The 26,424-nt window shown below is 42.6% G+C and overlaps 1 protein-coding gene and 1 long non-coding RNA gene across 6 annotated transcripts in view; one reads left to right on the top strand and one right to left on the bottom strand.

Moving 5' to 3' along the window:
• Positions 1 to 5,207, bottom strand: part of LOC309662217 — an 81,030-nt gene extending 75,823 nt beyond the window's left edge. The window contains exon 1 of the long non-coding RNA XR_014264590.1: positions 5,134 to 5,207. This is a non-coding gene — a long non-coding RNA (uncharacterized lncRNA). The remainder of the gene's footprint in view (positions 1 to 5,133) is intronic.
• Positions 5,208 to 6,101: 894 nt separating this feature from the next.
• SGPP2 (sphingosine-1-phosphate phosphatase 2) overlaps positions 6,102 to 26,424 on the top strand; it is a 134,126-nt gene continuing 113,803 nt past the window's right edge. For 3 of the 5 annotated variants that reach the window (XR_014264579.1, XR_014264580.1, XR_014264581.1), the window contains exon 1: positions 6,102 to 6,444. Coding sequence is in view for 1 of the 5 variants with exons in the window: in XM_082464675.1 (XP_082320801.1) it covers positions 6,308 to 6,444; positions 10,498 to 10,591 (231 nt within the window). In the remaining 4 variants the exon portion in view is untranslated. Of the gene's footprint in view, positions 6,445 to 10,497; positions 10,592 to 26,424 lie in introns of all 5 variants that reach the window. The other 2 variants (XR_014264582.1, XM_082464675.1) reach the window with 1 other exon arrangement.

The following is a 26,424-nucleotide window of genomic DNA, read 5'->3' on the forward strand; positions in this document are numbered from 1 at the left end:
GCTTTGGAGTCCTACATGCTCGGGCCAGTTACAGATTGGGCATCTGCCCATTGTAGACATCAGTCAGAGCTACAGATGCTTCAGCTGAAATGACCTTTATTAACCTGCCCTCAATAATGAAGAACATGGAGACCCCGTGGGGTTCCAGGGCACTTGCCCAGCATCCTCCCCACTGTACCCCTCGCTGCCCGCTGACCTCTCACCACAACAAGATGACTTATTAAGTCACCGAAGCAGAAACTCAGAAGTCCCTAGACCACATGCTGAAAATATTTTTTAATTGTCTATCAGGTGAGTTTGACAGGGGTATTGTTAACTTTGTGAGAAAGACATGCTAGTAATATCTGGTGGCTCATAGCCAACTTTCAATAATTATAGTCTCTTGGTATAATTACTCACAGTAATCTCTTTTATATAAGCATCTCAAAAACCTGCTTCTCTCACTAACCAAGCCTGACCAGTTAGAAGAGTTTTAAAAGAACAACAAATCTTTTTAAATTATAAAAGGAATACACATCTGTGAAAAATTCAGACAAATCCCAGCACATAGAGTAAAATCTGAAAGTCCCCCTTGTCTCCTATCACATGCCAGGAGGTAGCTACTACTGTTAGTTAATGAGTGATTTTACGCCAGACCTTTTTCAAATCGTTTGCATGTGTGCACATATATGTACCTGCACACACACACAAACGTGTATTTTAACATCTTAAACATAAATAGCAACATATTATACCTAGTGTTCCATATTATTCTGGACTTGCTTTGTTTATTAGACAATGCATATTGGAGATGAATATCTGTGAAGTTTTCCAATCCACCTTTAGCTTGTAGATGGTTCATGAATTTGAATATATGCATGAAATATAACCAAAACTGCTTCACTTAGATTGGGAAGCTTATTGTGAAGTAAATGAGGTTTTAAATCTTTGATAACTAAGTGGTACAGTTCTACCCAGATCTATGTAATAAACCTAGTCTTGGAAAGTGTTATGTTAACTGAAACTGTAAATTGAATCATATTATAAAAGTGTCCAGGAAACTGATTATTGGAAAGGACTCAACAAGGAGTGATACTAATAGGGAATATTCTTTAGGAATAAAAATGACTATCCTAATAGACCACTTGTGAACAGTCAAATACATTTTCTTTGTCTTAAATTGGGGCTCTCTGTATATGAGACTGACCAACCCCAATGCAAGCCTGATGGAACTGGAAGAAATGGTTCCCTTTTCTCTATTAGATGTTTGATGTTTTATCAAAGCATAAGCCAAACAAAGAGGACTGACTTTTAAAATTGGTTGGCATGAGATATCCCCCTTCCCTAAAGTTCTTTAGTTAGGTAGAGCAGGCTAAACCCTACCATGTTCCTCATAAAGTGGTCAAAATCCATCAAAACTCATTGGAAAACTATTTTGTCTCATATGGTTTGATTCAACTGGATTCAAACCAAGAAGTCCCGGCTGAAATCAAACTCTTAAGCAATATTCATGGTTGTGAGAGCATGCAAACTGGACCATTCCTTGACTGTTTGCTGCAGGCGAAATTCAAGGCTCCCAGCCTTTCTTCTTACTGCTAGCCCTCTTTCTGTCCCCGTTTACAGGAACATCACCTGTAACTGTTTTCTTTTAAAGCAAGGTTTTAACCTGAAATTTCTCCCAGCCTGAAAGTTTCCCCCCAACCCCCAAAAAATTTATGTTTGATGATTTATTGAAACTGTCTAAATAGAAAAATTGTTTTTCATTAGTTAAGGAGAAGAAAGGGTTTGCACCCCAGAAAAAAAAGATGCTTTTAATCCTTTACATTTTAAAATTTCAGTGATCTGAACAGTCCAAGGAGCCTAGGGCTTTGATCAATTTGTCAACAAATGATATATCTCTAATCTGCTAAGGCTATTAATCCTTGGTTACTTTACATAACATATATGCAAAGATATAAATTACCCTTTTAAAACAAGACTGCCAGTAACCAAATTCACATATACAGTAGTCTGCAAATTTTGAAAGGGTTATGTGCCAAAAGTTAGCTTGGATCTCAGAATGCCTTCCCCACATAAAGTGACTAGATTTCCAGCAAAGCCTAGAAAGCAGTCTGATTCACCATGAGGTGAAATATCAATAGATTCACTGTGTTCCAGAATCTCTTAGGAAGCCAGGACTCTGCAGCCCTTTTCAACACCCTGATGAGCTGGGGTGAGGGGTCAGAATCGGTTTCCATGGCAGCAAGAAGAAGCCTCCAGCAGCAAGAGGTGGGCAGGGCTTTGGTAACCCCTTGATGGTGACATGAAGGTGGGGAGTTACTGCTCCATTTCCGTGTTCTGCCAATTCCTGGCTGGCTGAGTTAGGACTCTTCAGGCCATAAGTAACAGAAATGGGGGAGTTGTTACCAAGGATTCGGGGGTAGTTTGGGAACCCAGACTAGGAGGACCTTCACAATGGTTGGAACGAGGCACCGCGGAGCTGTCTCTCAGGATCTATCGCTTGCCTTGCCTAACTTCTCTGTGTGTCTGCTTTATTTCTCCCTTGTGAGCACTCAGCAGTAAGACCACTTGCCTGCCCCACGGTGTGGTCTCCATTTAGTGAATTTTCTTCTCCCTAGTTCAACAGATACCAACTGGGGTCTATGAATCCAAATGCCTAAAGAGAAAGCGTTTGATGATCCTAAATTTGGTCAAGCGGTGTCCAGCCCAGGGCCAATTAGCTCTGGACAGGGGGCCAGGTCATATGGCTCAAACGATGGCTGCCAATCTCCTCTCCCATTCCTTTCCCATCCCCTGGGAAGAGAGTGGGTGAAGGAGGAAGGAAATCCTCCCATAAGAGCAGTGTGAGATGGCAGACCCTGAAAAGACTATGTAATACATTTTGTAACTTTGGGAAAAATTACTTCACATCTCAGAGTCTCAGTTTTCTCCTCTAAAAAAAGAGATAAAACTACTTGCCTCTGAGGGTTGTAGAATTTACATGCAAAAATTTGCAAATGAGTCCTAAACTCCCAAAGCTCTAAAAACTCACTGAGGGGTACTCTTAGTCTAGAACAACATTCACTAAGTGTTTATTGAGCACTCATTACACACTGGGAATACTTTTCAATACAAGAGTAAAGAGTAAAGATACATTCCAGGAGAGAATGTGATTTAGTAAATGGAAAGAATACGTGTTAGAGTCACAAAGACCTGAGCTGACTCCTCCTTCTGCCACTTAGTTGGGTGGCTTTGGGCAAGTTTCCTACCTCTGAGCTGGGAGTATTACTCCTTATTACACCCTAAATGGCCCTACTTGAGCCCACCTCTCCCAAGTCAATCCCCGCACTCAAGCCTCTCCTGCCAGGCTGGCCTCCTGGTGGTTCCTCCGACACTGCTGAGCTTGGCTGCCTTTACAACTGCAGCTTCCTCTGTCTGGAATGCTGTTTCTCCTGATCTGGATGGGGGGGGGCTCCTTCTTTTTTTTTCAGGTCTCTGCACAAATATCCTCCTCTTGGAGGTAACCAACTTACCTACATGTCTTCCCCCTACCCCACCCACCTTGCTCCTCTCCATAGCATTTTTCGCTTCCTAAAAGTACAGATTTATTTGATTTTTTAAATTAGCTGTCCCCCCACTAAAATATAAGTTTAATGATCTAGGGCCTCTGGTGTTTTAACTGATGTATCCCCAGGCCTAGAAGAGTGTCTGACACTAGTAAATGCACAATTGTCAAATACATGAAGGATGAGCGGCTACTTCAGAGGGCTACAGGGAGGATAAAGTGTGATTAAATTAGTTACGGTATGAAAGTACTGAGCACATGCCTGGCACTGAGTAAGTACTTTACTGGGTTGAGTAGCATTCCCTCCAAATTCACGTGCACCCAGAACCTGTGAATGTGGCCTTTTGGCAGATGTAATCATGTTAAGATGAGGCCAGACTGGTTTAGAGTGGACCCTCATCCAATGACTAGTGTCCCTATAAGGAGAGGGAAATCTGGGCACAGAGAGTCATGCAGGGAGAATGCCCTGTGACAACAGAGAAGGAGATTGGAGTGATACTGCCACAAGCCAAGCACTGCCACACCAGCCATATAAGAAAGACAAGAAGTGAGGATTATCATTTCATCACAGGAGGAAAGTGAGGCACACCGTGACATCACAAGCCACTGGAAGCTGGAGTCAGTACCTGGTCCCCAAGGGGATATAATGCATTGTCTGAATATGCAATTTTTTGGCCTTAAGCTCCATGTGCCATGTTTGGCTTTGCCTCTTTTTCCTAATTGGGAGAAAGGAAAATCGAAGCATCAAATTTGGGAGATAACATCACTCAAGTGTCTTCATGGGGAACATATTTCTTTTAACACATACAAAGAACAGGTCTGGGACTTCCCTGGTGGTGCAGTGGTTAAGAATACGCCTGCCAATGCAGGGGACACGGGTTCGAGCCCTGGTCCAGGAAGATCCCACATGGCGCGGAGCAACTAAGCCCGTGCACCGCAACTACTGAGCCTACGCTCCAGAGCCCTCAAGCCACAACTACTGAAGCCCACGTGCCTAGAGCCCCTGCTCTGCAACAAGAGAAGCCACTGCAATGAGAAGGCCACGCACCGCAAGGAAAAGTAGCCCCCGCTTGCCACAGCTAGAGAAAAGCCCCCGTGCAGCAGTGAAGACCCAACAGAGCCAAAAAATAAATAAATAAATAATGAAATATTAAAAAAAAAAAAAAAAGAACAGGTCCGAAACCACTACAATTCCAGCTGTTAAAACTAAACCACAAAAAAACCCCAAAACAACAACAACAACAAAAACCTAAACCACAGGGTTTGGTCCCAGTGACTGTAAATGACAGCAACATTGAGGAGAGAAGCCTTCTGCTTCTCGGATTGACCATCTCTGTGTGTGACACAGCTGGATTGTGACAGCAGCTCTGTGCTTCTTCTGTAAGTTAAGTGGGAAATGGTATTTCCCAACAGTTTCATTGCTCTCTCAGCCACCTTGATCTTGCTCACCAGACAGGACTGGGAAGGAGAGAGGAAACTCAGGCATGAGGGAGACCACGTCATCCTTGAAAGCTACATCCCAAAGACCTGAATTGACATCTGGATAAACAAGGTCGTGGCAGGTGTTCCTCCATAGTCATTTGTGCAACCAAATACTTAGCAGGACTTACACTGGGCTACCAGGAAATGCTCAGCCTTCAGCGGCAAACTGAAGACAGAAGGATTGAATTGCACTTTCGTTGCAAGCAGGTCATCTGGGCCTAATTTGACTGTTGTCTTTCACTCCCTGTGAGGAAGTGCAGTGCCGCTAGAAGATTCAGGAGGGAGGGAAAGCCAAGGTCGACCAGCAGGATGTTTTCTTTGCTGTTCTGCTGAGATCCCTAAAGCAGGCGCAGGTGTGGGGAGAAGTCAACCCCTCCTCGCGGTCCTTCAACACCTTGTTCTCTTCGGGTCTAAAGGTCTAGAGGCAGAGCGGAAAAAAGAAGTAGGAGAGGGACAACCGCCATCTTTCTTAATGCGGAAAACCAAGAGAGAATCAATTTTCCTCTCCACCTGTCTAAAAGTGTTTCCCAGTTGCCAAATCACAAGGGCAAGGGTAGGGACGCGGAGGATGACCCAGGATCCACTTCGAACCAACTCGGTTCTTGAGCAAGGTTAAAGAAGTTTGGGCCTGTGGGGAGACGTTGCATCACGCAGAGTTTGGCAAGAACTTGGGAATCTTCCCTGGGGGGCTCCCTCTACCTGGCGGAAGTGGGCAAAGGCAGGACTACAGGCGGGATGGGGGGAGCTGGAGGGGAAATCAGACCTCCTCTTGAGCTCAAAAGTGAAAGGAAGGTCACTAAGCGATCAGCCGGCGCACGCCAGGATGGACTCACGCAGGTCCACACGTGCTCGGCCGCTCCCCATTAGGTGGCACTTCTGCACCAGCCGGGAGGGGTGAAGGAGGCGCGGTCGGGCGCAGAGAGGCGCGGTGTAGACACCTGTACCCTTTCGCCCAGTTCCGAGCGGGCCGGACGCCAGGGATCGCCCGAGCCCGCCCGGGCCCGCCGGGAAGGAAAGGAGGGCGGGCGTGCCTGGCGCAAGGTGAAGGCGAACACCTGGACGTCCGCGTGCGCGGGGCGGGCGCTAGGACCCGAGCGGCGCACCTGTTGGCTGGCGCCCCGGGCCCCGCCCGCCACCCCGAGCGCCCGGCCCGGCGAGGGCGAAGGCAGGAGGGACAGTGCGAGCGGGGGGCACCGGCTGGCGGCGGCCCCGGGATCACCATGGCCGAGCTGCTCTGGAGCCTGCAGGATTCCCAGCTCGTCGCCCGCTTCCAGCGCCGCTGCGGGCTCTTCCCCGCGCCGGATGAAGGCCCCGGCGAGCCCTGTGCTGGCCCCGCGGAGGGCGCGGCGCGGGCGCCCGGGCTCGGGCATCTCCCCGCGGCCAAAGGCAGGGGCGCCGGGGAGCCGGCCAATGGGCTGCGGAGAGTCGCGGTCCCGCAGGTAACCGCGGGCCAGGTGTTCGCAGTGGTGGGGGGAGGGGACAGCTCGCCCCGCCGCCTGCGGACTTGCTGGTCCCGGCGACTCCGCGACGCGGCGATGGGTGCGCGCCGATCCTGCCGAGCCGAGAGGGCCCCATACCCGAGCGGCGACCCGGCTGCCCGCGCTGTGGGTACCAGGGAGCGGTGGGTGGGAGTCCAATCCCTAGGATGACATCCTCTAACGCTGCCAGGTGGCGACCAGGTCTAGTAAGACTTCAGATGCCCCCAGAGCTTTAAATGCGGCCTATTTGGAGACTTTCTACTTTCATAAGTAATTAAATTTATGTTCATGCATATTCTCCCAAATGTGTAAGAGTTACATAATTGAAAAGAGGCGCGGAGACGTCCTTGGCATTTTCACAAGAGGCTTCCCTGAGGAGGGATTCTGACTACTCCCCCCCGGATTCTGAGTTTCCGCCCATCCCCCTTTCTTTGCTCCGCACTAAAGGCGTGTAGCGGGGCTCGGCGTGCTCTTCCCCGTCCTGCAACGCCAGCTCTAAGGACAGAATTTCGGGTTTAAATATCGCTGCTGGAGAGATTTATAAAGCCCACCCCCTACCTCCAGTGATGTTGTCCAGACAGCGCTTCGCTCTCTCCTTCCCCCCGAGTCTCAGGGTCCCTCCTGCCTGGTGGGTCTCATATTAACTGGCACCAGTGACTTTTAACAGATGCTGTCAGGAGTGAAGCTAAGCACGCTCTCCTCTAGGCGTTCACAGTGTGGTTACACAATCCACTGCGGCTTTGGGAAGCCAGCGCGTCGTCGCAGTGCACAGGGACTCCAGAGGGGAGGGACCAGACAGGCTGCAGATGCTAACGTGCCGGGGCTGCTGTCTGCCGGGGCGCAGGGCTGCCCTCTGGGAGGGAGGGCTCCCTGCAGCTGCGAGATGCCCTGGGCCGCCACAGAAGCTGCCCTTCTGGGGAGGGGAGGTAGAAAGTGTGGCAAATGAAAACTGAAACAGTGTATTAATTACAACTCTTTGCGGGCGTGGTGGAGGAAACCGCGTATTTTTCTTCCTAAAAGTTTTGGTGACAGGAGGGTGGCCTTTATGTGTAGATTTCTAGATCTAGTAACTGAGGAATTACGAAGAACCTGGCTTCCATGTGGAATGGAATATTATGGGCATTAAATTGTAGGATTAATTTAGAGGCTGGGGGGTGGGTTCCACTCCAGAGAAATCTTCCTACGTAGTATTTTTTTTTCCGTCTCTTGTTGTTTATTCTCTGTCCCCATGACACCCAGTAACTTTTAGATGAGTTTGAGAGCCCCCTTTCCCCTTCCCCTTTCCTCTTGCTTTGTCTTTAAAATGGGGCAGAGGGAAGGAATAAGAACCAGTCTCAATCCTGAAATGCTGTTTGGCATTTTCCGTGCACACACACTTTATACCCACAGGCAGATGCACGGGCTGCCCTCTGTTGCTCTCTCCTCAAGGGTCTACTCTGTCTCCCTAATTCAGGAAGCTGAGGAAGAGTGCATTTTCCCCCTAGTGTTTCTCAAACTGTTTTAAACATTACCCTTAGTCATGTAACTTTCAATTCTGGAAAAGGACCATCTTGCCCTTTAAAAGCGAGATGAGCAGATTTTCTTGTAGAGAGGTGTTGTCTTGCCACTTGAAGACCCTGATCATTCAGTGAACTAAACGGAAGGGTCACACCCTTTCCATCCTACACACGACCTCAGTCACTATCGATCATGTAAAAGTAAGAGAGCTAAAAATTCACGATAAGAAATCACCACATTGGTGTGTGATGGGAAAAAAAATGAGAGCACTTGATAAATAATGGGTTAATGTTTTTAAAGGTGGGTTGGTGTCAAGTGACTTGGGAAGATTAATACTTTGCAAGTACAGGTGGAGTTGCCAAAAGAAAACAATTGCATACCTGCCCCATATAATTGATGAGACCTTAAGGGGACAGCTGACAAAACTTCTCTCCAACAGCTACTCTTCCCCTTGGCCTCTGGCCTTTGCCTGGCCTGCCTGAGCTCCCGGTCCTTCTTTCTCTAAATAAACTCCCATTCATCCTTCAGTTTCAAAGGTCAATTCCTCAGGAGACACTTTCACTCACCTTCCAGTCTCCCTCCTCCTTTTATAGGTTCTCTTTGCTCCTTGTGTTTCTTCACAGCAATTATCACATTGTGTAAGCACACCTTTGTGCGGATATCTGATTATTGCCCGCCTCTTCCCGTGAATGATAAGCTCTAAGAATGCAGACAACTTGTCTAGCTTGCTTAGTATTTTCTCCTCATGGCCTGGCATGTGGGAGCTCAGTGAATTTTGTAAACAAATGAGTGCAGATGGCAATATAAAATTGCCCTTTAAAAGCAAAACAAGCAGATTTTCTTGCAGAGAGGTGTCTTGCTGCTTGAACAGCCTGGGCATTCAATGAGGAAAATAGTAGGGGTTTCCCCCTTCCCATCTAACACACTTCACTATGTCGTGAAAAAGAGGGAGCTAAAACTTCAAGATAAGAAATTGAGGATTTTTTAAAACTGAAGCGTAAATATTGAAAATCAAATTTTTCCACATAACTTAGAAGTCAGGCAGCACCAGGGTATTGATTTAAGACACTTCAAACAATAGTGAAGTTCTTTTCTTCCCGTGAGGGTCTTTAGATTGCAACAAATCTAATCTTTCTCACCTCCCATGTTTTCTGTATTTCTTGTACTGCTTAAAGCAGGGACAAGTAGGGAAATGATTAAGTGAGGGCTTCCTTTTCACATTCTTGTAACACCACACGCCACTAGCTTCAAGATTAACTACACATTTGCAAACCAGGTCTGGGCTGGGCTTGCACAAAGCTGTCATTGAATAAATCAGACTGGCCCTCATAGATTTCCCAGTAGTCATGCATGTCACAGACAGAAAAGATTTGCGTCCTAAAGAGTTGAATGCTTTGTTGAGCGCTTTCCAGATATCACACGGTCAGATCGGTGACTTAAGTCTAAACTTCTTTCTACTGTGCACACCTTCCAGGGAAACCATCCGAGGCTTCATTCTATCTGTCTCATTGGGAAGGTGTGAGGTGTTAGGACTGGTTGGGGGCAGGGTAGAGACTGGATGGAAGGAGAAACTATTGCTTTTGGTTTGCAAGTGTAACTGGTTTGCAAGGGTAACCAGAGGGGGACGTTCTTGGCAGTCACCAGGAGCAAGAGACAGGGGTCCTAGGACCCAGCTAGGAGGGCAAAGGCCCGGACGGAATTAGGTTTATTTGTTCTGGGGTAAAGCCAACCTTGAATACAATGGTATTTTGATTTCTATCATCTTCGCTCACTCAACACAGTTGCATTAAGTTAGATTTTGTAGTGCCTTTCCCATTGTTATGTTAGACTGTGGTTAATCTTTCCAAATTGTACTGTGCTCAATAAATACTTTTTGATAACTATTTGCTCAGACATAGTTCTAAACTTGGATTGGGGAAGGGGTCAAAATTAGGTTATTTTTAGAAGTCTTTGCACTCCCCGTTTTCCTCTTGAAACATTTGGGGTGCTCCAAGTCTGTCAATCTACAAAACCCCACCCTTGATTTTATTGGTTTGCTTAAGTGTAAAGGACCAGGAATCAAAGGACCAGGATCTAGCTCTGCCCTGGGATCAATCTGAACTTCTCTGGGCCTCTGTTGTCCCACCTGCAAAGTGAGCAGAGTAGAACAGAACCATGGGTTTCCAACTGTGGCTATACATTATAGTCAGTTAGAGGGGCTTTAAAAACAAAACAAACAAAAAAAACCAATGTCCAGGATCCAGGTCAGAAGTGGGGCCCCAGAGAAGCTGGCAAACAGAAGGGGGAAGCTCTGAATTCTCTTCCCCTGGGATCCACCACCCTTAGTGTGTTCAGGACGAGGGAGGTGATGGCTGGAAGCAGAGGTCATGGTGGCTGTTGATGTTTTGGCTTGATTATGTCTAAACTGGCCAGCAGATCAATCTTCAAGTTTTGATTATCTTTACATGCATGCTCAGGTAGGAAATGGCAAAATAAGCCACTTTGGAAAGGTACATTTGATCTTTTTTTTTGTTCTAGTTGCAGATATTGTTCAGATGAGAAAACTTGGAAAAACTACAAAGAAAATGTTAAATCCATGCCCATTATACCACTGCCCAAAGATAATCACTCGGTAAATGTTCAACCTGATTTTTAATGGCTATATATTACTACACAGCGTGGATGTACTATAATTTAGTTGGCCTCTTGATGGACCTTTAGGTTCTTTCCAGTTTTCGCATTAAAAAATAACATCTTTGGGGACTTCCCTGGTGGTCCAGTGGGTAAGACTCCACGCTTCCAGTGCTGGACACGGGTTTGATCCCTGGTCGGGGAAGTAAGACCCCATATGCCATGCGGCATAGACCAAAAAAAAAAAAAAAAAATCTTTGTACAAGTATCTTTCCACATTACTTGATAGTCTTTTTTTTTAAATTGAGATATAATTGACATGTACCATTATATTAGTTTCAAGTGTACAACATGATTCAATATTTGCATATATTGTGAAATGATCACCACAATAAGTCTAGGTAACATCCATCACCACACATAGTTACAATTATTTTTCTTGTGACCAGTTTAAGATCTACTCTTTCGGCAACTTTCAAATATACAATATAGTGTTAACTACAGTTATCATGCTGTTCATTACATCACCATGACTTATTTATTTTATAACTGGACGTTTGTACCTTTTGACCATCTTCACCCATTTTGCTCATTGCCCTCCCCCACCCCTACCTCCGGCAACCACCAATCTGTTCTCTGTATCCGTGAGTTTAGTTTTGTTGTTGTTTTTGTTGTTTAGATTCCACATATAAATGAGATCATACATTATTTACCTTTCTTTTTTTAAAAAATTAATTAATTTATTTTTGGCTGCGTTGCGCCTTCGTTGCTGTGCGTGGGCTTTCTCTAGTTGCAGCGAGCGTGGGCCACTCTTCATTGCGGTGCGCGGGCTTCAGTAGTTGTGGCACGTGGGCTCAGTAGTTGTGGCTCGCGGGCTCTAGAGCGCAGGCTCAGTAGTTGTGGCACATGGGCTTAGTTGCTCCGCGGCACGTGGGATCTTCCCGGACCAGAGATCGAACCCGTGTCGCCTGCACTGGCAGGTGGATTCTTAACCACTGCGCCACCAGGGAAGCCCCCATTATTTATCTTTCTCTGTTTGACTTACTTTACTTAGCATAATGCCCTCAAGGTCCATCCATGTTGTTACAAATGACAAGATTTCCTTCTTTTTTACGACTTAATAATATTCCATCATGTGTATGTGTATATACACAATGGAATATTTTATATATATATATATAGGTTGCTTTCATGTTTTAGCTGTTGTAAGTAATGCTGCAATGAACATGGGGTTGCATATATCTTTTCGAGTTAGTATTTTCATTTTCTATAGATAAATACCCAGGAGTGGAATTGCTGGGTCACATGGTAGTTCTATTTTTAATTTTTTGAGGAACCTCCATGATGTTTTCCATAGTGGCTGCACCAATTTACATTCCCATCAACAGTGCACAAGGGTTCCTTTTTTCTCCACATCCTCGCCAATGCTTGTTATTTCTTGTCTTTTTGATAATAGCCATTCTGACAGATGTGAGGTGATATCGCATTGTGGCTTTGATTTGCATTTTCCTGATGATGAATGGTGTTGAGCACCTTTTAATGTACCTGTTGGCTCTTCTTCTGTATGTCTTCTTTGGAAAAATGTTCAGTTCCTCTGCCTTTTTTTTTTTTTTTTTTTTTAAGAGGGGCATGCTGTCTCAGCATCTCCATTTTTTTTTTAAAATTTATTTATTTATTTATTTATGGCTGTGTTGGGTCTTCGTTTCTGTGCGAGGGCTTTCTCTAGTTGCAGCGAGCGGGGGCCACTCTTCATCGCGGTGTGCGGGCCTCTCACCATCGTGGCCTCTCCTGTTGTGGAGCACAGGCTCCAGACGCGCAGGCTCAGCAATTGTGGCTCACGGGCCCAGTTGCTCCGCGGCATGTGGGATCTTCCCAGACCAAGGCTCGAACCCGTGTGCCCTGCATCAGCAGGCAGACTCTCAACCACTGTACCACCAGGGAAGCCCCCTCTGCCTATTTTTAAATTGGGTTGTTTGGTTTTTCGCTCTTGAGTTGTATTAGTTCTTAATATATTTTTGAAATTAACCTCTCTTATCAGATATATGATTTGCAATTATTTTCTCTCATTTAGTTAGGTTGCCTTTTCATTTTATTGATGATTTCCTTTGCTGTGCAGAAGCCTTTTAGTTTGATGTAGTCCAGCTCGTTTATTTTTGCTTTTGCTGCCTCTACTTTGGGTGTCAAATCCAAAAGTCATTGCCAAGACTGATGTCAGTCTTTGATTGCTTTCTTAATTTAAATTTCCAGACTTGTAATTGCTGGGTAGAAATATGCATATATTTTGGCTTTTAATAGGTATTACCAACTTGTCCTGCAGAAAGGGTGGAGGGATACGTAACTAGGAGTGCAGGTTTTCCTATACCCTCACCAATCTTAGGTATTAATATTCTCTTTAATCTTTGGAGAAAATAGGCCACTTCTGCTTCTATCTCATCTTTGCTTCCTTTATTTCCAGCTAACATATATTGATCAGCTACTGTGTTTCTGGGACAGTCCTCAGCCTTAAAGATACAAAGATAAATAAGATTTAGTTCCTGCCCTGGGAAAGCCACCAAGAAGATGGTGCAATGCAACCAGTGCTAGAATATAGAAGGAGAAATACATGGTCAGGGAGACAATAGCAGGAGTAATGGTGATCCCTAGGGGAGCCCATGACATCTTGAGTCAAGGCTTAAAGAGCAGTATGAGTCAAATAGATGAAAATGTGAGAATCTCTTTTCTTTACATGGAAATCTCATGTAATAAAACATAAAGACACATTATTATTTTTGATGAATAGTGACAAGTTCAACTTGGGCATAATAAGAGTCCCAGCAGGAGACAGATGGCCTACTGATAAGGGGTCATTGAAATCCTTAAAAATGGTTAAAGTGGCAAATTTTATGTTATGCATAATTTACCTCAATTTACCAAAAAAAAGAGAAAAAAGGAAAAACGATAGAACATAGGCTCTACTCTGCTTCAGGGAGAGGAAGCATAACTTCCCTCTCCTTAAGTGTGAGCTGCACATAGTGACTTCCTTCTAAAGAGTACAATATGGAAAGAGGGAGGGAAATAAAAGAGTGATTTTACAGTGTAGGAACCTGACGGACACTACCTCAGCCAGATGGTCAAGGCTGACATCAACAGTGATAAGTCACGATGATGGATGTGTTCTTGGTTTGTATTGAAACGATATACTCTTGATACATGTTGAAAATGTCACTTCACCTCTGTGGTCTTCTTCCCCCAAAACCAAACCCGTATTCTAATCATGAGAAAGAAATCAGACAAATCCCATTTGAGGGGCATTCTACAAAAAACCTGTACTCTTCAACACTGTCAAGGTCATCCATCACGAGGAAAGTCTGAGAAACTGTCACAGCCAAGAGGAACCTAAGGAGATATGACTACTAAGTGTAATTGTGGAGTCCTGGATGGGACCCTAGAACAGAAAAAAAGGACATTTGGTAAAAACTAAGGAAGTCTGAATAAAATATGGACCTTGGTTAAAAATAACCCGTTAGTATTGTAACCGGTGAATCATACTAATAAGACGTTAAAGATCAGGAAACAGGCTGCAGAGTATATGGGAAGAATGTGGAATATATGGGAACTCTCTGTACTGTGTTCTAAATTTTTCTCTAAATTGGGAATTCCCTGGCAGTCCAGGGTTAGGACTCAAGGTTAGTCAGTGGTTAGGACTCCTCGCTTCCACTGCAAGGGGCACAGGTTCAATCCCCAGTCGGGGGAACTCAGATCCCACAAGCCATGCAGCATGGCCAAAAATAATTAAATAAATAAATAGAAGAAAATAAATTTTTCTGTAAATTGAAAACTGTTCTAAAAAGATAAAGTCTATTTAAATTTTTTAAAAAGGGGGTGGGTAATTGAAGGAAGTTCAAAGATGGGATCATTTACAAAGGTGTAGGCAGGGCTGGAAAAATATCAGCATGGGAGGATGCAGTATCCTGGAGCAGGCAACTTCAGCCTAGAAAGGCAAGGCGAGAGGATAGCGTCTGGTAACCGCGGACCCAAGGAGAGCTTAGCTGTCAGAGAGAGGCCCCTGACTGGAGCTGAGGCCTTTAGTAGAGAAAGAGCCATAGCCAGGCAGGAGGAGAGGGGGAAATATACCTCAAACTCCTTCTCTGTATGCCCTCTCATATCCTGCCAATGCCTCTCCTCATCCAAATTCAATCAGAAGCCAGGGAGCTTGGGCTGATGCAATCCGAGAAGGTCGGCCTCCCTGGAGAAACATGGAGAGTGGATCTGGAAGGACGAATGGAGAATATCCAGCGCACGTTGTGTAAGGAAACTGGTGAGGTTATGTTGGATAGAGTGTTGAGCTAGAGCCAGAGTTTCAGGCTAAAGCCTTAGTGTGGCTTCCTGCAGAATTTGGACTTCATCCTATAGACAGGGGGATGGCAAATCAATTTCATCCCATGTGCCAGATCAGAATTTTCAACTCAGGCACGGTGATGAGAAAGGTTCTCGGGTGTCACTGTGCTTAATTGGAAAGAGTGTGGGATTGGATGGCAGTGCCTCTGTGGGGCACTGAGGGACCTGGTGCTGAAGCATTTAAGAAATGACGGTGTTATATTCAAACAGCAGCCGATATGGGATTAACGTTAAATCAAGCCTCAGTATCTGTTTTGGGTTCTTGGTGATACTTTGAGTGTCTCCTGCTCCTGTAAATGCCTTAGGAGGAAAGAGACCACAAATGGTTTCTTAAGACGTAGGTTGCCATGTTTTGAATCAGGGGACCCCATCATTATGGCTACAAGCTGATTGGATCAGGGGTCAGCCCTTGAGTCAAAAGCAGCCACTTTAGGCTGGTCAGCATCTTATGAAGTGGCCCTGCATGGGCACTTCACCTAATTGGGATACTGCGTAATGGAGAGTGACTAATGGAACCAATCAGATTGCTCCCTTAGGGACTCTGAATGGAAGACCCAGACGTAGAGACACAAATGGTAGAGTCGTGATGGACTTCAGAGAGAGAAAGGAGGTCATAAACAGAAGCCTTGAGACAGAGAAAGCAGTAGCAAGGCAGAAGTCCACAGGAGAGAGGAGGACAGAAAGTCTGCACCAGTGGGTGGTAAAAGCAGCAGGAAAAACTCCAAGTGGAGAAAAAAGCCAAGTCTTGGGTGGTAAAGACTCCCGCTCTGAGGGGGGAGGTGCTAGAGGACTGCTGACTTTGAGGTAGAATGGCTCAGGGTGGGGCTCAGGGTGGGGGCTCAGGGTGGGGCTCACACGGGCTGTATGGCTGCAGGTGTATTTCCTTACTTCTGAGGATTACTTTACAACTCTCACTGGAGGGGACCTGAGTGGCTCTCCACTTGCAACCAGAACATGCTGGTCTCTAGTGCTCTGAAGACGTGCACATAATTGCAATTAAATCATTAGTTCTAGCATTTTTGTGAAGCTGGGAATGGGGGCGGGGGGCTGTGAGGGAGGGAGGGACCAGGGTCCCCTTCCTCACCTGTGCATCCCCAGTGTAACATATGCCTGGAACATACTAACCTGTCAACAGGTACTTAACAATCCCTGTTGAATGAAGCATGTAAGGGTGTGCTAAACTCAACATTTTCTTTCTTGGCAGAAATGTGGTCACCTGCCCTCTCCTGTCAGAACTGGGATCATTTTACCCTTGACCACTTTACCTGGCTGTGTCTTCCTTTAGCTTAATGTTTTTTTCAGTGTTAGCTCCTTCCTTTTTAGCAGGAAACTGATGAAGGTTTTGATTAATGAATAACTTTTTTATTGGTTTGCTTTCTTCTGTTGGACGCCGTGAAGGGAGTTCAGGTATTGCTAAAAATTGATGATGGTGAAACACCTGTCAACTTTTAAAATGTGATGAGATAACTATGTTTTAGGAAGGCTGCTGACAGCAAGGCTAATCTAATTTTACCTTTCTTATAATTAAGATGTTGAAACTTTCCAATTTTAAAAGCACTTTCACTTCTGTGGGTATAGTTAATGATTAAATCCTCTGTTGTCCTGATAAGAACTATGTCTCGAGCAAAGGCATTCTTCTTACATTTTATTTGGCATACAATTTTCCTGGGAGAAAATACTGTCAGTGTTTCCTGGCAACACATTTAGAAGGCTCCTATCTGTGTTAGAAAACTATGGAAATGCTAAAATTGGGGCATCCACTAGTCTTTATAATTCTGCTTGCCTGGTGAGATACTTTCTGCAGATTAAGAAAACGAGATACTGAAAAATCCAGTCAAGACTGATTCACATTTTTTTCCTCTCACTCTTGCTTCAAACAGTGTGGGCTAATTAGCAAAGTGTTTTGAAAACAAAGAAAAAATCCTTAGGCCTGGGCCAGGGTGGATGGGAGGGAGAGGAGTGAAGCACCTGAGATCTTGAGGGCGTGGTTAGGAATCTTGGGAAGGGGAGTAATGGTTTCCTCAAACTATTTTGAAATATTACCTCTAGTCCTCCAAATGCTTATGGCAGTTTTATACCTCTCTGTTTAAGAAAACAAAATGAAACGATCCAAAGCAAAACACTGGGTTCATACTTGCTTTTGTTAATGCCGTGTATTTGTAATCATGCCTCCAGGAGAAATGTCCTCTCTGTCATCCCCGGGTACGTTTTGATTTTTTCCAAGTGGCAAAAACTTTGTTCTCATGGAATTTTTTTTTAATTAATTAATTAATTAATTTTTGGCTGTGTTGGGTCTTCGTTGCTGTGAGAGGGCTTTCTCCAGTTGCGGCGAGCGGGGGCCACTCTTTTTTTTTTTTTTTTTTGGGGGGGCCACTCTTCATCGCGGTGCGCTGGCCTCTCACTATCGCGGCCTCTCTTGTTGCGGAGCACAGGCTCCAGACGCGCAGGCTCAGTAATTGTGGCTCACGGGCTTGGTTGCTCCGCGGCTTGTGGGATCGTCCCAGACCAGGGCTCGAACCCGTGTCACGTGCATTGGCAGGCAGACTCTCAACCACTGCGCCAACAGGGAAGCCCCCTTGTTCTCACAGAATTTTATGGGAAACAGCTCATCGAAGCAGGAACTCCTGTGGGCAGGAGGAAGAGTTGATGATGGTGAAAAGAGGGCTCCTGGGGGTAAAATGTTGGCAGCTGAGAGGCCAGGGCTTAATTGGTGGGGAAAGGGCATAGGCGAACTTTTTTTTTTTTTTTTTTTTTTGCAGTTAAAAAAAAAATCATCCCCTCTTGATAGGTGACTTAAAAGGTGGCCGTGAAATAGAACATCAAAGATTTTGTTAAAAGCGTGACAAGTTAAAGGAGGCTCTGTTAGAAATTGGTTGGTTTTCTTCTCCTTTCTGAATTTTGATTGTTTGATTTTTTTTTCAACTAGGAAGGTATCCAATACTTTGGAATTAATTTTTATGCTTTTCTACTATTAAAGGAATGCATGTTTATGTTAGAAATAGTGGAAGACACTGAAAAGTATAAAGAAGAAAACAAAATCCTGTCATAATTTTGCAACCCAGAGAAAAATATTAAAGTTTTAGAGTATTGTTTCCTTTTATCTCTATGGAAACATAGAATATTTAAGTTATCAACATCCTATGCATGTATAATACTGGGATCAACTTTCGTCACTCATATCATGAGCATTTCCCCACATAACCGAACATTCTTTAATTATATGATTTAATAGTTGTATTATAGTTTATCATACGATTGTAACTTAATTTTTTTAAGCATTTCCTAAAGTATGTATTTAGTTGTTTCATTGTTTATCTTTGTACTTCGACTGGAGTTTAAATATTTAATTGCTTCCTGAGAACTGGAAGAGAAGCATATTTCAGAGCTCTTCACACTAACTACCAAATTGCTTTTAGGAAAATGTATTTCAATTATTGTTCTGAACAGCAATCCAAGACTGCTAGCCCATTGTCAGCATTTTTTATCTTCTTGTTGCCCATTTTCTTTTTCTTTATTATAATATAACTTCAGTATAATAAGTGCAGAGATATTAAATGTACAACCTGATAAATTTGACTGTATGTCTAGATCCCAGTAACTATTGCCCAGATAAAGATATAGTGCAATTCCAGAAACTCAAAAAGCTCCCTCAGGCCCCTGCCAGTCAAGACCACTCTAACCCCCAGTAACCGCTGTTTTCTCTCTGTCACCATAGCATAGTTTCACCTCTTCTTGAACTTCACATAAATGAATCATATAGGATGTACATTTTTCATGCCCTGCAGCATCCATTGCACAAACATATAATTTATTTATCAATTCTACTGTTTATGGACACTTAGGTTTTTATGAATAAAGGACAGCATCAAGTATTTTCTTTAAAACATTTTTATTTTTAACTTTCATTTTGAAATAAAACTTTTAAAAGTTTGCAAAAATAGTACAAAAAATTCCTATGTACTCTTGACCAATATTCTCCTAATGTTAACATCATATATAACCACGGTATAATTATCAAAATGAAGAAACAGTATGCAATCTATGGGCCTTATTCTGTTTTTATGAATTGATCTACTAATCTCCTTTTGCCATTCTAGGATCTAATGTAGAACCATAAATTGCATTTAGTTGGTATTGTCTCTTTAGTCCAACCTGGAAGTTCTTCAGTCTTTCTTTGCCTTTCTTGACCTTGACTCTTGAAGGGTCCAGGCCAGTTATTTTGTATAATATTCCTCAGTCTGGGTTTGTTTGATGTTTTCTCATGATATTCAGGTTCTGTAGTTTTAGCTGGAATACCACAAGAAAAATATTGTATCTTTCTTAGTGCATCATACCAGGAGACGCACAATGTCGATTTGCTCCATTCCCAGTAATTTTAACTTTATACACCTTTAAAGGTGTTTAAGTGGTGTCTTCCAGGTAAATGTTTTCCTCTTTGTAATTAATATGCATCTTATAGACTGGTATTCTGAGGCATTATAAATATCTTGTTTCTCTGTATATTTTCGTCCTCTAATTTTGTCATCCATTTAAAAAAATAATCTGCCAAAGTAATAGCAAAATGAAAACATCTCATTATTTTAATTTTGTATTTCTTTTATCTCTAATGAGGATGAGTGTTTTTCTTTTGTTTAGCAGATACTTGTATTATTCTTTTCGTGAATGGTCTGGTCATATATACTGTATCGACTTTTCCACTGTGACTTTAATGGGAGATGTTTTTCTTACTGACTTCTGATGGTCTTCTCAGTTTATCCATTGTGCGCCAAAATCTTCCATTGTACGTCAGTTAACATAAGCTCACAACTAACGGATTTCTAGTTTCTCCTTGTAAAGAGAAAATATTTGGAGCCTGAGGGAGAGAAGGATGATAAGGGAGAGTGATGGCTCCCTTCAAGGCATCTGTGGGTTTAGATACGTCGTGCCTGGTCCCCTGTCCTTCTGCCTGCTCCTTCCAGGTCAGGCCCATCATTTGCAGCCTGTGAAATGTTTGTGATACTTCCGTAGCCTCAGGCAGGGGCTGGAGATTCTGTAAGAGTTAAGGAAAGCATATATTCCCTAGCAACTCTGAGCCAAGAAGGCAGTATATGCTTAGAGGATGTTACCCTCACTTTATGACATTATGACTGTGAAACAGAAAAATGAATTGGTTCTCTTGTGCGTTTGCAGAGGGTGGCACACAATTCTGGAGTGCTCCCTGTGTCCTGCCTGCCTTGGGTCTCCCCCTTCTGCATGGTTCCTGAGGAGGCTTCAGGACTGCCTTCTTGCCATGGTCGTTTACAATACACATATCCTCAAATAGAAGGAATGGAATGAATATTCCCAGTATTTATTCAGTAGTCTATTCCTGCATAAGCGTTACTTTTGGAGAGGGCCCAACATCCACTGATCCTTTAATTTTGCCTCCATCTCAGCCCATCTGAAGCCACAGTCATATTTTATTGTCCAAAAATTTTGACCCTGAAGGCCTTATCTGAAATTTCCCAACATGTTGAGTTATAAATGGTCTAACCCTGGTATTTTCATGCTTACTACCTCAGTACCATTGCAGGGATAGAAATGGGACTTCCCACACTCATCCTGAGTACTTCCCAGTATAGACAGGTATACCTGCATAGATTTTGGAGCCCATGTATCATAATGAAGCCCATAAAAACTATATCTTCTCTTAGGTTTAGAATGATTTATTTGGTGATCAGTACTTCCCCTCCTCTCCCCACGCCTCACCCGACCCTCAGCCCAGTTGACTCACCAGATAAATAATCTATGATGGGAAAATGTTACTTTTGAAAAGAGAAACTTACTTGATCTTTAAAAATTTGTACTAAATATACATTTACCATGCAACCCACAATTGCAATCCTGGGCATTTATCACAGAGATACGAGATCTTCTTCACACAAAAACTCGTACATGATTGTTCACAGCAGCTGTATTTGTAATAAGCCCCAATCTGGAAACAATCAAAATGTCCCTCAGTAGATGAATGGCTCTGCAAACTGTGGTACATCCATACCATGGAACACTATTCAGCAATAAAAAGGAAGGAACGATTGATACACCCAACAACTTGGACGGATCCCAAGGGCATTAAGCTGAATGAAAAAGCCAATCTGAAAAGATCACATACCGTATAATTCCATTTATCTAACATTCCTGAAATGACACAATTATAAAGACGGAAAACAGATTAGTGGTTGCCAGGAATTAAAAATGGGGGCATGACTATAAAAGAGTGTAACAAGGGATATCTTTGTGGTGATGGAATAGTTTTATAATTTGATGACAGTAGTCGCTAGTGAGTCTACACATGTGGTAAGTTGTCCTAACACTATACACACACACACTGTACCAGTGTCAGATTCCTGGTTTTGATAGGTAATTATGTGAGGTATAATTATGTGAGATGTAACCATTGGGAGGAAATGGGTGAAGGCTATACGGTATCTCTCTTACTACCTTTGCTGATCCTTGTGAATCTATGTTTAAAAATCAATACTGCCTTGTAAAAATTGGTCCTCACAGCTTTTACTGGAGGCGCTCTGTGCACTGCAGGAAACCCAGCGTGCAGAGTGCAGCGCTGGGGAGAATTTCCTCTGAGGCCCCTCTAGAGCCGGCCGAGCTGCCGTGTCGATTTCCAGAGCTGCCGGGGTTGATTGTAAACCTCCTGCTCACTGGCCTCAGCTGCCTGCCCAGGGAAAGCACAGAGAAATGTTTGAGGGTCAAAAAAAGGCACATATGCCCTTAACTTTCATTCGACTCACTTGTTTTATAACTGCAGGATCTTTGCATTAAAAAATATCTTGTTGTTTTCTGTTTCATTGTCACTTCAAATTGGTGTTGCAAGTAGGTCAAATTCACACATCAAGTCTTCACTCTCCCCTCAGTTGTCATTTTTTCTCTGTCTACAAACATGCTTAAAATCTTCAACCCCCTCCTTACCCATCGCAGAACATCTGCATTCAGCCCTAGCATCCCTAGAGTCTGACATTCTTGTCTTTCTTGAACCAAGAGACGTCTTAAAAGAGTCACCTGAGATCAACACTCCATTTCTACTATATCACCTATTTTTTTTACCTGGCGCCATGCTAAATGAGGACATTATTTAGCATAAAATATGATTTTTGAGGTTTACTTTGCCTGTGTGTAATTTCATTGAGGATAGCTGACCAATTTCAAATTAAAAATTATAAAAGCATTCTCTCTGATATACATAAGAAGCAAAGGAGATTTCTCTTTATTTCAATTGTACTCCAGATGGCAGGGGCCAAGGCAATGGCAAGGGAAGCTGAATAGACGCTCACAAACTCATATTTTAATGGCTACTTTTCCTGGTCTCAAGGTCAACAATATCCACTCCCCAAGTGGTAGACTTCCCTGCCCCTGTCTGTTAGATTTATGTTTGTCTCCCACATGTAGCTTTCATCACCAGGAAGTGTTTATCAAATATCTAATTGTAAAAGATTTTTTCAACTATGTTCTACAACGGGAAAACTTAATCACAGTATCCAAAGCATATCCCAAAAGTTATTAAAATTCCATATATTTCTAGACATGGAAACACATGTATGATATATTGTTCAACCAAAAAAAATCAAATATAAAAAATATTTATAATATGACTGAATTTTTTAAACTGTATAAGCACGTATTTGAACAATTTTTTTTTTAAAGGATCTGGAGTGATGAACCAAATCTTACCAGTGGTTCTCTCTGGATATTTGAAAATTTTATCTTATTCATTCTTTTCTGTATTTTCTGCATGGTTTTGTTTTGTTTACAATAGAAGGTAGTAGTTTTATACTTAGAGAAAACTAAAGGATTGTCATTTTATAGAAAAAATTCTCCTATGAGGATATTTTATACTTTTGAGGAATATTAGCTACTAAGATTACTAACATTGTTCCATATAAGAAGTTTTAAAAAATTACCATTGACATCTTTGTAACAAAATCCCAAATATCAGTTGTTTTGGTCATAATTCTTAACTTAGGGAATATTTATTAAATCCTATGAAGTACCCTGAAGCCTTCTTAAATGTAACGATATAGCTCCCTCCATGTCTGTATAAGGACCCCCTGTGAAATTATAGGACGCCTTTTCCTGCTCTGTCCAAACAACCACGTGAAATGCCAAGAGCTTAAAATACATAATGTTCTTCTGTATTATTGGGAATTTCTTAATGCAATGAAAGATTTTGGCCTCAAAAAGATCTCTTCTTTTCCTGGGCAAAAATGTATTATTAGAGAGCTCAGGAAAGTCTTAAGAAAAGCAGATGTTGTGTGTTATCACCCCACCCTTCATTCAGTTTTTGGCAAGTATTTTTTGTTGTTTCTTTACAAGATCTTTTGAAAGATCTCTTTTTATTGTTGTAGATCCAAACGATTGTAAGTGGTTTTGCAGGCTCGTTAGTTACCTGATAGCAATGCCTTGGGCATGTTTTGTGTTGGATCTTGGTTCCTCTTAATCTGATGACGGTGATTAAAGTAAAGCGATCCTGAAGTAGGATTCGATTGAGGGCATCACAACTACCACTGCCAAATGTTCGATGTCGTTCTTAACTGAATAATATAAGAATTTATCCATTTTTATTTTAAAATAAAACACAATTACTAATTTCAAAAATTAAATGAGCGATAGTTTTTTTAAAGTAATATTTTTCACTTTCCTAAAAAATATAAAATAATTTGTAGATATTAATTTTAACATAATTTTATTTGGAGTTGTATTAAATCTATGGGTTAATTTTGGGATAAGTGACATCTTTTTGACATAAAGTCATCTTATCCCTAAACATGTTATATCTTTCCATTTACTTAACTGTTTTTGTATTTTTCAGTAGAGTTTTATAACTTTCTGCATAAAATCTTGCATCCCTTTTGCTAGATTTATTCCTAGATACCTTATATTTTTGTTAGTATTAAGGCAATGTTTTGAAATTGGTTTTCTGCTGATGTGTTGGAATGCAATTGAATCTGGTATATTGATTTGGCAACCTTGCCAAACTTTTATTAATTCCAACAAAATGTCTCTCATTTCTTTGTGTTTGCTATGAAAACAATCAAAAATGGATTTTATTTCTTCCTTTTTGATTCCTATACCTTTCATTTGTTTATTTTTTTTTCTGCCTTACTGCACGGACAAGGACCTCCAGTATTATGTTGAGCAGAAGTAGTGATAGCACACATTCTTGTCTTGTTCTTGATTTTAAGGGAATGGTTTTAACATTTCACCGTGGAGTATTATACTTGATGGAGTTTTCCCCTCCCTCTTAGAGCTTGTTTGCCAGGAAGTGTTCTCATGAATTTTGGCTAAATTGTGTTGAATTCTTTTTCTGTATCTATAATGAGAGGATCGTATGTGGGTTTTTTTTTTTTTTAATCTCCTTTAATCTTATAAAAGGGTGAGTTAAAAGAGATTTTCTTTGTTGACCCAACCTTCCATTTATGGAATATATACTCAGTCTTTGGCATGATGTAATCAACAGCAGTATTCACTACTTATAACGGATATTATAAAAATATTATCTAACAGACTTTTTGTACCAGTGTATTTTTAAAGTATCTTCCTCCAGCCCCTTCTCTCACCCTTTCTGGCTTTGTTGGGTGATGTTTTTCATAGACACAGAAAAAACACTGGACAACTTAATAGTGTAGTTCATCTTCATGTGTCTATGAATAATATTAGACACATATAAAATTTGCTTAGTTATGTAAATATTCTTGAGCATATGAAATATCCAGTTCCTAAGGTGTTAACTAAATGCTTTTCTCTTGGCTAAAAATCCAAAATGTTAAAAAAAAAAATAATTTCTTTTTGCAGTGTGTTTCTGGACTCATATTTATGAATCCACTGCAGTGTAATGGAGTCACATTGGAAAGATTTGACTCAGGGGGCCTCTAACTTCCTCTGTCCTCAGAACAGGGACTGTTTTATCGCTCAGTATTCTGAAGATTCTGACCAAAAGCAGAACAAGAATCTGCAGATCAGTGAGCATGGGGCCTGAGTGAACAAACCAGAAATCAGAGTGACCAAGTACTGAATCACAGGATTATACCAAGCAATGCCGCGGAAGGAATCGGCATATTTGCATGTAGTGACCTTTATAAGACACCCACACTTAAAAGGAAAATGACATTTTTAGTAGTTTCTCCCCTAAAAATGGTCACATATTAAAATTGAAAATATATCAGCAGACAAGAACGGCAGCTGTCTTATGAAGTAGTGCACCATGAAATGAAAGATCTAGCTTTATCCTGTGAATCATTTTTTTAAAAATTTGACCTTCTTCTATTACTGAAGAAAAGGATTTAGGAGGGGCCAGCATGGAGAGAAGGAGAAACAGTGATGTTCCTTCCTGATGCTCCTCCAATCATCTCTTCTTCCTGGTAGTTCTTGGGTGATCTGTGTTATGCTAGGAGCAGGTATTGCCATAGTTTGTTCTCCCGTTTTTATCTTTTCAACCATGGGTTTTGGTGGTGTTCACTTGGGTCGTGTGCTACAAGGATGTTGGTCGTGGTGAGCCCTTCGTGGCTGCCCATGCTCCAGCAGAAAGCAGTGTATTCCACGTCTGTGCTGTACTTTGCGGGGAGGCAGTGTAAGGAATGGGCTAAGATGGCGCTTGGGTTCTTACACTTCCAAACCCTGTGACCTTTGACAGATCACATAAGCTGTGCCACCTTGGTTCCCTTATCTGTGAAACATTGAGGAGTGGGGAGAATAATCCCAGGTACCTCCTAGAGTCCTGGGATGTACATAAGATCATCAGTGCTCGGAGTGCTGGACACATTGTGTCTGGCACCAAGTAAGCCCTCAAATGCTAACTATTTTCACCATGGTTTCTGGCGTCCCACCAGCACCAATGTAGCTGCTCCAGCTCCTAATACTGCTAATGTCCCTACTGCTATTTTTATTCCACAGGCCTTTTCTGGAATGAATCTCACGTCTGATGGCAGGGCATGGGTGGTGGGGTGGGAGAGGAGGAGTGTTGATATAAGCAGTGCAAATCCTTCTATGCCGCTTCGGAATGGCTTCTACCCTACAATTTGGGTCAATCTTATGCTTTCAGTTGTTGCATTGAAATGTACTAAATTTTGCATTCCTTCCTTCTGATAGTTTGTGACACCTAATCATCGGCCATAAAAATGCTTTCCCAGGTCCCGCTTCCCCTCATCTGAACTTGCTGAGTTATGGAAAGTGTATTTTAGAGTGTTTCTTGCTCTGAGATAACACTGTTAATGTTCAGCCGATACATGTGAAGCACCTAATGATGTGCCAGACCCGGGGTCACCCTCTGAAGTCTCAACAAGGATGTGCCTGCAGCCCCTGCTCTGGAAGAGCTCTCAGTCTGTCAGGGGAGACGAACATAGCCCAGAGGGGAAAGGACAGATTCTCAAAGATCATCAGTGTTGAACTGAACAAGGTCTTCCTTTCTCAGATTCCCTCGTTCCCCATAAG

Source organism: Balaenoptera physalus (assembly GCF_965194825.1).
Source record: "Balaenoptera physalus genome assembly, chromosome: 6".
Classification (NCBI taxonomy): domain Eukaryota; kingdom Metazoa; phylum Chordata; class Mammalia; order Artiodactyla; family Balaenopteridae; genus Balaenoptera; species Balaenoptera physalus.